The sequence below is a fragment of the Oncorhynchus tshawytscha genome, linkage group LG03, assembly GCF_018296145.1.
Source record: "Oncorhynchus tshawytscha isolate Ot180627B linkage group LG03, Otsh_v2.0, whole genome shotgun sequence".
Taxonomy (NCBI): Eukaryota; Metazoa; Chordata; class Actinopteri; order Salmoniformes; family Salmonidae; genus Oncorhynchus; species Oncorhynchus tshawytscha.
In genome coordinates, this window is record NC_056431.1 from 2,476,861 (window position 1) to 2,489,824 (window position 12,964).

The following is a 12,964-nucleotide window of genomic DNA, read 5'->3' on the forward strand; positions in this document are numbered from 1 at the left end:
TCCATGTACACAAACACCAAGTGTGCGGTTAAAATTGGCAAAAAACAAACATATTTCTTTCCATAGGGTCGTGGTTTGAGACAGGGATGCAGCTTAAGCCCCACCCTCTTCAACATCAGCACCACAGGAACCTTCCACAAAGCTGTGAACGATCTGAGAGACAAGGCAAGAAGAGCCTTCTATGCCATCAAAAGGAACATAAAATTCGACATACCAATTAGGATCTGGCAAAAAATACTTGAATCAGTTATATAACCAATTGCCCTTTATGGTTGTGAGGTCTGGGGTCCGCTCACCAACCAAGAATTCACCAAATGGGACAAACACCAAATTGAGACTGCATGCAGAATTCTGCAAAAATATCCTGTGTACAATGTAAAACACAAAATGATGTACACAGAGCAGAATTAGGCCGATACACGCTAATTATCAAAATCCAGAAAAGAGATGTTAAATTCTACAACCACCTAAAAGGAAGCGACTGCCAAACCTTCCACAACAAAGCCAACTCCTACAGAGAGATGAACCTGGAGAAGAGTCCCCAAAGCAAGCTGGTCCTGGGGCTCTGTTCACAAACACAAACAGACCCCACAGAGTCCCAGGACAGCAACACAGTTAGACCCCACCAAATCACGAGAATACTAAAAGGTAATTACTTGACACATTGGAAAGAATTAACAAAAAAACAGAGCAAACCAGAATGATATTTGGCCCTAAACAGAGAGTACACAGTGGCAGAATACCTGACCACTGTGACTGACTCAGACTTAAGGAAAGCTTTGACTATGTACAGACTCAGTGAGCATAGCCTTGCTACTGACAAAGGCCACCGTAGGCAGACCTGGCTCTCAAGAGAAGACAGGCTATGTGCACACTGCCCACAAAATGAGGTGGAAACTGAACTGCACTTCCTAACTTCCTGCCAAATGTATGATCATATTAGAGACACATATTTCCCTCAGATTACACAGATCCACAAAGAATTCGAAAACAAACCCAATTTGGATGAACTCCCATATCTACTGGGTGAAATTCCACAATGTGCCATAACAGCAGCAAGATTTGTGACCTGTTGCCACAAGAAAAGGGCAACCAGTGAAGAACAAACACCATTGTAAATACAACCCATATTTTTATTGTTTATTTCACTTTTGTATATTTTCTACCTCACTTGCTTTGGCAATGTTAACACGTGTTTCCCATGCCAATAAAGCCCATTGAATTGAATTTTGAGAGCGAGAGAGAGAGAAACAGAGACCGAGAGAGAGAAGGGGGGATGGATGAAACAACAGAGTGAGAAGAAATAATATGAGTGGATGTGAGTGAGAAAATGTGAGTGAGAAATGTGTGAAATGTGAGTGAGAAAATAGCTTTATATTCGCAACTAATGAGGCAAGTTGGGTTAGAGAAAGAGAGAGAGTGAGAGAAAAAGAGAGTGTGCGGGCTGAAATTGGGTGTGTCTCTTCAGGATATCCTCTTATATGCGGCTGTGTTCGCACCAGTGATCTCTGCTATCGTGCAAATGTGCCAGAGGAGGGGGAAGGGGTGGTAGTTGGCATCCAGGGGTAGACAGGGACTGCTATAGGAGTTATGGGGAGGCAGAGGAGGAAGGGGGGCAAGTTTGTATTAGTTGGCATGGGCAGGGGAGACATGAGGGCAGGGAATGGCATAGGATTTAGGGGGAGACATGGGGAGGTTGTGGGAGGCGGGTTGGTGTTAGTTGGCATGGCCAGGGGAGACATGGGGGCAGGAACTGGCATCAGGAAGTCTTTAAGAGGAGTCATAACAACTGCCTCTTTTCGACGAGAGAGAGAGAGAGAGAGAGAGAGAGAGGATGTGAGAGAGAAAGAGAGAGAGAGAAGCAGATAGTGTTGACACGGGGGCAGACGAGGACAGTGAGTTCGTATGATTTATACAACAGATTCTTTAAATTGTTGGTTGGTTTGACTGAAGAAAAAAACAAAAAAAGAAGGAAGAGGAAAAAGAGAGAACAGCAGTAGAGAGAAATGGGAGTTAGAACAGGAAGGAGAGAGAAATGGGAGTTAGAACAGGAAGGAGAGAGAAATGGGAGTTAGAACAGGAAGGAGAGAGAAATGGGAGTTAGAACAGGAAGGAGAGAGAAATGGGAGTTAGAACAGCAGTAGAGAGAAATGGGAGTTAGAACAGCAGTAGAGAGAAATGGGAGTTAGAACAGGAAGGAGAGAGAAATGGGAGTTAGAACAGGAAGGAGAGAGAAATGGGAGTTAGAACAGCAGTAGAGAGAAATGGGAGTTAGAACAGGAAGGAGAGAGAAATGGGAGTTAGAACAGCAGTAGAGAGAAATGGGAGTTAGAACAGCAGTAGAGAGAAATGGGAGTTAGAACAGGAAGGAGAGAGAAATGGGAGTTAGAACAGGAAGGAGAGAGAAATGGGAGTTAGAACAGGAAGGAGAGAGAAATGGGAGTTAGAACAGGAAGGAGAGAGAAATGGGAGTTAGAACAGGAAGGAGAGAGAAATGGGAGTTAGAACAGGAAGGAGAGAGAAATGGGAGTTAGAACAGGAAGGAGAGAGAAATGGGAGTTAGAACAGCAGTAGAGAGAAATGGGAGTTAGAACAGCAGTAGAGAGAAATGGGAGTTAGAACAGGAAGGAGAGAGAAATGGGAGTTAGAACAGGAAGGAGAGAGAAATGGGAGTTAGAACAGGAAGGAGAGAGAAATGGGAGTTAGAACAGCAGTAGAGAGAAATGGGAGTTAGAACAGGAAGGAGAGAGAAATGGGAGTTAGAACAGGAAGGAGAGAGAAATGGGAGTTAGAACAGCAGTAGAGAGAAATGGGAGTTAGAACAGGAAGGAGAGAGAAATGGGAGTTAGAACAGGAAGGAGAGAGAAATGGGAGTTAGAACAGGAAGGAGAGAGAAATGGGAGTTAGAACAGCAGTAGAGAGAAATGGGAGTTAGAACAGGAAGGAGAGAGAAATGGGAGTTAGAACAGCAGTAGAGAGAAATGGGAGTTAGAACAGCAGTAGAGAGAAATGGGAGTTAGAACAGGAAGGAGAGAGAAATGGGAGTTAGAACAGGAAGGAGAGAGAAATGGGAGTTAGAACAGGAAGGAGAGAGAAATGGGAGTTAGAACAGGAAGGAGAGAGAAATGGGAGTTAGAACAGGAAGGAGAGAGAAATGGGAGTTAGAACAGCAGTAGAGAGAAATGGGAGTTAGAACAGGAAGGAGAGAGAAATGGGAGTTAGAACAGCAGTAGAGAGAAATGGGAGTTAGAACAGGAAGGAGAGAGAAATGGGAGTTAGAACAGGAAGGAGAGAGAAATGGGAGTTAGAACAGGAAGGAGAGAGAAATGGGAGTTAGAACAGCAGTAGAGAGAAATGGGAGTTAGAACAGGAAGGAGAGAGAAATGGGAGTTAGAACAGGAAGGAGAGAGAAATGGGAGTTAGAACAGCAGTAGAGAGAAATGGGAGTTAGAACAGGAAGGAGAGAGAAATGGGAGTTAGAACAGGAAGGAGAGAGAAATGGGAGTTAGAACAGCAGTAGAGAGAAATGGGAGTTAGAACAGGAAGGAGAGAGAAATGGGAGTTAGAACAGGAAGGAGAGAGAAATGGGAGTTAGAACAGGAAGGAGAGAGAAATGGGAGTTAGAACAGGAAGGAGAGAGAAATGGGAGTTAGAACAGGAAGGAGAGAGAAATGGGAGTTAGAACAGCAGTAGAGAGAAATGGGAGTTAGAACAGGAAGGAGAGAGAAATGGGAGTTAGAACAGCAGTAGAGAGAAATGGGAGTTAGAACAGGAAGGAGAGAGAAATGGGAGTTAGAACAGGAAGGAGAGAGAAATGGGAGTTAGAACAGGAAGGAGAGAGAAATGGGAGTTAGAACAGCAGTAGAGAGAAATGGGAGTTAGAACAGGAAGGAGAGAGAAATGGGAGTTAGAACAGGAAGGAGAGAGAAATGGGAGTTAGAACAGCAGTAGAGAGAAATGGGAGTTAGAACAGGAAGGAGAGAGAAATGGGAGTTAGAACAGGAAGGAGAGAGAAATGGGAGTTAGAACAGGAAGGAGAGAGAAATGGGAGTTAGAACAGGAAGGAGAGAGAAATGGGAGTTAGAACAGCAGTAGAGAGAAATGGGAGTTAGAACAGGAAGGAGAGAGAAATGGGAGTTAGAACAGGAAGGAGAGGGAAATGGGAGTTAGAACAGGAAGGAGAGAGAAATGGGAGTTAGAACAGGAAGTAGAGAGAAATGGGAGTTAGAACAGGAAGTAGAGAGAAATGGGAGTTAGAACAGGAAGTAGAGAGAAATGGGAGTTAGAACAGGAAGGAGAGAGAAATGGGAGTTAGAACAGGAAGTAGAGAGAAATGGGAGTTAGAACAGGAAGGAGAGAGAAATGGGAGTTAGAACAGGAAGGAGAGAGAAATGGGAGTTAGAACAGGAAGGAGAGAGAAATGGGAGTTAGAACAGGAAGGAGAGAGAAATGGGAGTTAGAACAGGAAGGAGAGAGAAATGGGAGTTAGAACAGGAAGGAGAGAGAAATGGGAGTTAGAACAGGAAGGAGAGAGAAATGGGAGTTAGAACAGGAAGGAGAGAGAAATGGGAGTTAGAACAGGAAGGAGAGAGAAATGGGAGTTAGAACAGGAAGGAGAGAGAAATGGGAGTTAGAACAGGAAGGAGAGAGAAATGGGAGTTAGAACAGGAAGGAGAGAGAAATGGGAGTTAGAACAGGAAGGAGAGAGAAATGGGAGTTAGAACAGGAAGGAGAGAGAAATGGAGTTAGAACAGGAAGGAGAGAGAAATGGGAGTTAGAACAGGAAGGAGAGAGAAATGGGAGTTAGAACAGGAAGGAGAGAGAAATGGGAGTTAGAACAGGAAGGAGAGAGAAATGGGAGTTAGAACAGGAAGGAGAGAGAAATGGGAGTTAGAACAGGAAGGAGAGAGAAATGGGAGTTAGAACAGGAAGGAGAGAGAAATGGGAGTTAGAGAAAGGGAGGGAAAGAGGGGGAGGGGGAGGGGAGGATAGTTGTAGTTTTCCACAATGAGAGAGGAGCGAGAGAGAGAGAGAGAGGAAGCTAACAGAGTCTCAGTCCCTGCACACAAATATTTCCTGGCCTATTTACCAACAAAAGGCACGCACTATGACTACCGTGACTCATTCATGACTCATACCACATGGATGTGGCCGGACATATACTGTTCACCAAGGCACATTGCAGGCAGGTATACACACAAACACACTATAATATATGCCATTTAGCAGCACGGAGCACAGACATACAGACACATGCACACACACACACACACACACACACACACACACACACACACACACACACATACACACACACACACACACACACACACACACACACACACACACACACACACACACACACACACACACACACACACACACTGTATAAAACATACACAATAGTGTCATCAATATAACTTGCTACCTTGTCCCTCCTTTTCAATAAACATTACCATCTCTCCACTGTGTGTGTACGCACGTGTTTGTGTGTGTGTATGCGTGCGAGTATGAGACCTCACCGTTTTACCAGCACCTACAGTGAACAAACAGAGAAACCAGTGATGTACAGTATGTGTCATATTGCCTGTTCCATGCCTGTTCCCTGGTTGCAGATCTCATTGAACCTGGTTAAATAAAGGGAAGGCTGGATATGTCTACTACAATAACCACAACACAGTGTAATGACATCAGTGGTGTTATTCATCATCTCTCTCTATTCCAGGGCGAGACAGAACAGAGACAGAACACACCTAATAACATTCAGGCAGCAGAACAGGTTTTGCACATGTAGGGTGTTGGTCTACTCTAGTGTTTACGAGTACTTAGAGAGGGCAGAGCAAAATTGACTTTAGCCTTAATGTGTGTGTGTGTGTGTGTGTGTGTGTGTGTGTGTGTGTGTGTGTGTGTGTGTGTGTGTGTGTGTGTGTGAGAGTCCTATAGCCTAAAGTAATATCTCTTCTTACATGGGCCTGCTCCAACCTATCTTTCTGATTTGGTCCTGCCATACATACCTCCACGTACGCTACGGTCACAAGACACAGGCCTCCTAATTGTCCCTAGAATTGCTAAGAAAACAGCTGGAGGCAGGGCTTTCTCCTATAGAGTTCCATTTTTATGGAATGGTCTGCCTAACCATGTGAGAAACGCAGACTCGGTCTCGACCTTTAAGTCTTTACTGAAGACTCATCTCTTCAGTGGGTCATATGATTGAGTGTAGTCTGGCCCAGGAGTGGGAAGGTGAACGGAAAGGCTCTGGAGCAACGAACCGCCCTTGCTGTCTCTGCCTGGCCGGTTCCCCTCTTTCCACTGGGATTCTCTGCCTCTAACCCTATTACAGGGGCTGAGTCACTGGCTTACTGGTGCTCTTCCATGCCGTCCCTAGGAGGGGTGCGTCACTTGAGTGGGTTGACTCACTGACGTGTCTTCCTGTCTGGGTTGGCGCCCCCCCCTTGGGTTGTGCCGTGGCGGAGATCTTTGTGGGCTATACTCGGCCTTGTCTCAGGATGGTAAGTTGGTGGTTGAAGGTATCCCTCTAGTGGTGTGGGTGCTGTGCTTTGGCAAAGTGGGTTATATCCTTCCTGTTTGGCCCTGTCTGTGGGTATCATCGGATGGGGCACCAGTGTCTCCTGACCCCTCCTGTCTCAGCCTCCAGTATTTATGCTGCAGTAGTTTATGTCGGGGGCTAGGGTCAGTCTGTTATATCTGGAGTATTTCTCCTGTCTTATTCGGTGTCCTCTCTCTAATTCTTTCTTTCTGTCTTTCTTTCTGTCTTTCTTTCTTTCTCTCTTTTGGAGGACCTGAGCCCTAGGACCATGCCTCAGGACTACCTGGCATGATGACTCCTTGCTGTCCCCAGTCCACCTGGCCGTGCTGCTGATCCAGTTTCAATTGTTCTGCCTGCGACTATGGAATCCTGACCTGTTCACCGGACGTGCTACCTGTCCCAGACCTGCTGTTTTCAACTCTCTAGAGACAGCAGGAGTGGTAGAGATACTCTTAATGATCGGCTATGAAAAGCCAACTGACATTTACTCCTGAGGTGCTGACTTGTTGCACCCTCGACAACTACTGTGATTATTATTATTTGACCATGCTGGTCATTTATGAACATTTGAACATCTTGCCCATGTTCTGTTATATTCTCCACCCGGCACAGCCAGAAGAGGACTGGCCACCCCACATAGCCTGGTTCCTCTCTAGGTTTCTTCATAGGTTTTGGCCTTTCTAGGGAGTTTTTCCTAGCCACCGTGCTTCTACACCTGCATTGCTTGCTGTTTGGGGTTTTAGGCTGGGTTTCTGTACAGCACTTTGATATATCAGCTGATGTAAGAAGGGCTATATAAATACATTTGATTTTAAATAAATTTGAATCTAAACGTTGCTAAATGTTTCTACTGTTATGTTTGTTGTGTTGTCTTATTCTCCTCAAAGTCTTTGTGTTTCTGAATGTGAAGTCGTCAAGATATAAAACAATAGACGCCCTGGGGGCACACACACATACACACATACACACACCCAAACACACACATGGATACATTCTATTGCAGTGAGTCACCAACTTTGTCACGCAATGACACAAACTTAACTGAGTTTATTCTACTGACTCCACCCACTGCCCCCACCTCCCTCTCTCTCTCTCTCGCTCTCTCTCTCTCTCTGTCTCTCTCTGTCTCTCTCTGTCTGTCTGTCTGTCTCTCTCTCTCTCTCTCTCTCTCTCCTCCCTCTTTCTCTCTAGAGGTAGAGGGCTAATAACATCGTATCCATAGAAATGATTTATTCAGCCCCTCCCTCATTTAGCACTATAACAACTAGCATAGAGCTGCCACTTAATCACTGTGACATTAGCAGCTGTACATACACACACACACACCACACACACACACACACACACATACACCATCATGGCATCATATATCGGTCTCTCCCAATCAAATATTTAAAAAGCTAATACAAACACACAGCCATACTCCCTTTACACAGACACAGTTTATCATTGTCAGGACACACACACACACACACAAGACTGATTGTAGAACTACAGTGGTACTAAATGACCAGCACTATCTTGCCTTGTTGCCTCTCTACTGTAAAGTCTTGTGTGTGGTGTGTTTCCCATGAGATAAAGGATAAATAAGCAGTGCTTGACTTGGGCAGGAGCTCACCGAAGCTGAGTACCAGCACCTCAAGTTATTTTCTGCTTGAGCTCCTGTTCCTCTTATAGAATATTATCTCAAAAGTATTGTGGAGCTCCTGCACCTAAATATAAACAGTACCGCCAACCAAACTGATTACCGGAACCCATTTCAGTTCATGTCAAACACCGTAAATAAGTCACACCACTGTGTGTGATGCCTCTGCTCACAGGATGTTGTGTGTGTGATGCCTCTGCTCACAGGATGTTGTGTGTGTGATGCCTCTGCTCACAGGATGTTGTGTGTGTTGCCTCTGCTCACAGGGTGTTGTGTGTGTGATGCCTCTGCTCACAGGATGTTGTGTGTGTGATGCCTCTGCTCACAGGATGTTGTGTGTGATGCCTCTGCTCACAGGATGTTGTGTGTGATGCCTCTGCTCACAGGATGTTGTGTGTGTGATGCCTCTGCTCACAGGATGTTGTGTGTGTGATGCCTCTGCTCACAGGATGTTGTGTGTGATGCCTCTGCTCACAGGATGTTGTGTGTGATGCCTCTGCTCACAGGATGTTGTGTGTGATGCCTCTGCTCACAGGATGTTGTGTGTGATGCCTCTGCTCACAGGATGTTGTGTGTGATGCCTCTGCTCACAGGATGTTGTGTGTGATGCCTCTGCTCACAGGATGTTGTGTGTGATGCCTCTGCTCACAGGATGTTGTGTGTGATGCCTCTGCTCACAGGATGTTGTGTGTGATGCCTCTGCTCACAGGGTGTTGTGTGTGTGTTGCCTCTACTCACATGGTGTTGTGTGTGTGATGCCTCTGCTCACAGGATGTTGTGTGTGTGATGCCTCTGTTCACAGGATGTTGTGTGTGATGCCCCTACTCACAGGGTGTTGTGTGTGTGATGCCTCTGTTCACAGGATGTTGTGTGTGATGCCCCTACTCACAGGGTGTTGTGTGTGTGATGCCTCTACTCACAGGGTGTTGTGTGATGCCTCTGCTCACAGGGTGTTGTTTGATGCCTCTGCTCACAGGGTGTTGTGTGATGCCTCTGCTCACAGGGGGTTGTTTGATGCCTCTGTTCACATGGTGTTGTGTGTGTGATGCCTCTACTCACAGGGTGTTGTTTGATGCCTCTGTTCACAGGGTGTTGTTTGATGCCTCTGTTCACAGGGTGTTGTGTGATGCCTCTGCTCACAGGGTGTTGTGTGTGTGATGCCTCTACTCACAGGGTGTTGTTTGATGCCTCTGCTCACAGGGTGTTGTGTGATGCCTCTGTTCACAGGGTGTTGTGTGTGTGATGCCTCTGTTCACAGGGTGTTGTGTGTGTGATGCCTCTGTTCACAGGGTGTTGTTTGATGCCTCTACTCACAGGGTGTTGTTTGATGCCTCTGTTCACAGGGTGTTGTGTGTGTGATGCCTCTGTTCACAGGGTGTTGTTTGATGCCTCTACTCACAGGGTGTTGTTTGATGCCTCTGCTCACAGGGTGTTGTTTGATGCCTCTGTTCACAGGGTGTTGTTTGATGCCTCTGCTCACAGGGTGTTGTTTGATGCCTCTGCTCACAGGGTGTTGTGTGATGCCTCTGTTCACAGGGTGTTGTGTGTGTGATGCCTCACCCGTTGTGTTGTGTGTGTCTGTCTGTGTTTGTATGAATGTGTAGTTTCACAGGGCATGTCACCTATAGTCACTAGATGACCATGCTAAACAGAACAAAAGTGTAAGAGTGTATATAGAAAAGCACTTTAACTATTTGTTAGTCTGGTCATCCTCAGATTTGATGTGGTTTACATATATATTCAATCAAACCCCCCCCTAAAAAGTTTGATTTTATACTTAGTGATGTTCACAATTTCCCTGAGGGGTCTATGGAGCCCGTCAGCCAATAAGGTAGCCCTACAGGTTAGTTTGGCCAGTTTGGAGAACGCTGCAGTTTTACCACATTCTTCTTAAGTGAAAAGTTGTTAAATGAATAACTCCAGTCAGAATAAGAGGTATTTACGCTCATTCAAAGACATTAGACATATGCAGGGATTTCTCCTCTCTGTATGTTTTCTGTTGTTGTTGTTTTATAGGGGAAGTCCAGGAAGAACCAGAGCAAAATGGGGGATTGGTTACAATGGTGATACATTCATGTGAAGTAATTATTAACTTTAGATAATATATATGCCTATTATAATTCGTTCAGTAACTAGTTCACGTGAAGAAGAGAACAGAACATTGCAGTTTCCATTTCCAACAGATCAAGAGGGACAAGGAGAGGAAAGGGGAGGGGAGAGGGGTGTGGTAATCAATGTTTAAAACCAACAGCCCATCCCTCTCTTCCTCACTCCCTCTCTCTCTCTGTCTCTGACTGTCCAGCTCCTCGCACAACTTCGGTGAGTGAAAACTAAACCTAGTAAAACATGTACCTGAGTGCCTCGCTGATAAAAACCTTCAGTTTGTTTTAGCTGTGTTTATCTATGATGTGTTAGATGTGCCAAATTATACTTTCTCATCTGGTGGTTTACAACATTTATTTGCAATTGTGTGTAGTTCTAGTTATCAGATGGGCAGTCAGAGGGGTGGTAAGAAGGTGTGTCTGGTTGGATGCCTTCTGGTCCTGGGGCAGCTGACCATGACTCAGAGAGAGATCAGTGGAGTGCACCACAGTGACTGGGATTGTTCCTTACAACTATAATGTTGTGCTTACCATGTTTGTACTGTATGGTTGCTTCAACGTCCTTATTTGACCGCACTTACTGCAAGTCACACTGGAGAGGAGGGTCAGCTAAAAGAGGGATTCACATTACAGACGTTTCCTTAAACTTCACACTACCTTGACTAAGAAGCTTCACACCACCTTGACTACGGGTAGGCAGAGAAAGAGAGAAGAGAGAGAGCAACCTCCCTACATAGTGGCGAGATATGGGAAGGGACAGAGTGAAGAGACACACCTTAAGCAAACGAGATAGATAGAGGGTGGAGACAGGTGAGGGGTGTGGGGGAGGTGCTGGGATTTCTATGTTATCGTTTGCCTGAAATTACCAACGCGCCTTTCTGCCTGCCCACCAATTTCCTCCCATCTGTCTTTTTGTCTATGTGTCTGTCCCTCTCTCTCTCTATATATATATATACTTCTCTCTTTCTCTCCTTAAAATCCCCCAGAGTTAATGAGAGAGACATGCAAGGGCGTTGGCTAGAGCCATGTCTGTTTGTGTTTAAACAACTCAGCCCCCTCTTCTCTTCCTTTCTCCACTCCATATCCGCTTCTCTCTTCCTTCTCCCGCCGCCTCTCTCCCTATGTCTCCATCTCTCCGCCTCTCTCCCTCTCTAATTGCCTCTGTTGCGTTGCTCTCCATCTCTCCTCCCCCTCTCTTTCTCTTCCTTTGTGGTAGAGATGTAGAACCTGTTTGCAGAAGTGGGGCGTGGTGTGTGTGTAGTTAAGTCTTTGCTTCGTGTGCAACAACCGTTAATATTCTTTAAACCCTCTATTCAACCTGAACCTTATGTTTAAACATGATTAAACCAGTGCCAACGTGACTTTATTTCCCAGACATTTATGGAATGGTGACCCGGATGTAAGATAAAAATAGATTTGAATTGATAATACTGTAAAGTAATAACCTAAATTTGTACCTCCATTCTCTCTCTGGCTCTGTCTCTGTGTGTGTGTGTGTGTGTGTGTGTGTGTGTGTGTGTGTGTGTGTGTGTGTGTGTGTGTGTGTGTGTGTGTGTGTGTGTTGTAGTCACCATGTCACAGGTCCAGCAGGCTATGGCATTGCTCATCTCAGCCTTCCACAAGTACTCTGGCAAGGAGGGCGACAAGACGACCCTGAGCAAGGGAGAACTCAAAGATCTGCTTTACGCTGAGCTTGGAGAGATCTTGGGGGTGAGTGGATCCTAGGAACAGTTCAGTTCAATCATGCTTTATTAGCAGCACGACCAAATACAATACTGCTAAAGACAGACACTATTGAAATATTGAATTGCTTGGAACATCACAAACACATGACCCACCTCATCCAATAGAATAACTTAATCTCTCACACCTTTATAAACACATAACAACTGTGTGGATTCTAGTTTTAACTTCTGAAATCAAAGTCTCACCCATTACCTCTCTCTCTCTCTCTCTCTCTCTGATCATTATAACAGAAAAACACTGACCAGGCAAAGATTGACAAGATCTTCAAAGATCTGGACGCTAACTCAGATGGCAGTGTGGACTTCCAGGAGTATGTCACACTGGTGGCCTGCCTCACCATGGTGTGCAATGAGTTCTTCACCAAGAAGTGAAACAGCTCCCCCTGCCCACTCTCCACAGAACAGCAGCTCTTGCTCCATGAGTGAATTCATGATAAGATTAGCAAGATTCTCAATGCAGGTTCAGAGGGTCAGAGATGCAGGTTTACACACATACACAAAAAGGGTTGGGTTGATTATACACACCACACATAGACAGGACACAGATGCTACAATCTCATGAGATGGAGAGGAAGCTCTTTTTACTTAACTAGGCAAGTCAGTTGAGAATAAATTCTTATTTTCAATGACAGGGTAGGAACAGTGGGTTAACTGCCTGTTCAGGGGCAGAACAACAGATTTGTACCTTGTCAGCTCAGGGTTTTGAACTTGCAACCTTTTGGTTACTAGTCCAACTCTCTAACCACTAGGCTACCTTGCCACCTTTGGTTTGTTTAAAGTAAAAAGCGAAATAAACTATTTTAATATGTTTGGAAGAAAGCTGACTTATCATTTGTGCAGGTGTGTGTGTGTTTGTACATGTGTGATTGTGATTGTGCATGTGTGATTGGCTGTGTATGTCCTAAATAGGATATAGCAAGCAACA

General features: G+C 45.2%; 1 protein-coding gene across 1 annotated transcript; it reads left to right on the top strand.

The window, feature by feature from the left end:
* The first annotated feature begins 10,375 nt into the window (after positions 1–10,375).
* On the top strand, positions 10,376–12,858 carry LOC121841153 (ictacalcin-like). Its single transcript, XM_042307622.1, has 3 exons — positions 10,376–10,511; positions 11,862–12,004; positions 12,271–12,858. The coding sequence occupies exons 2-3, from the start codon at positions 11,867–11,869 to the stop codon at positions 12,409–12,411; spliced, it is 279 nt and encodes a 92-aa protein (XP_042163556.1). The 5' UTR covers positions 10,376–10,511; positions 11,862–11,866; the 3' UTR covers positions 12,412–12,858.
* The last annotated feature ends 106 nt before the right edge of the window (positions 12,859–12,964 follow it).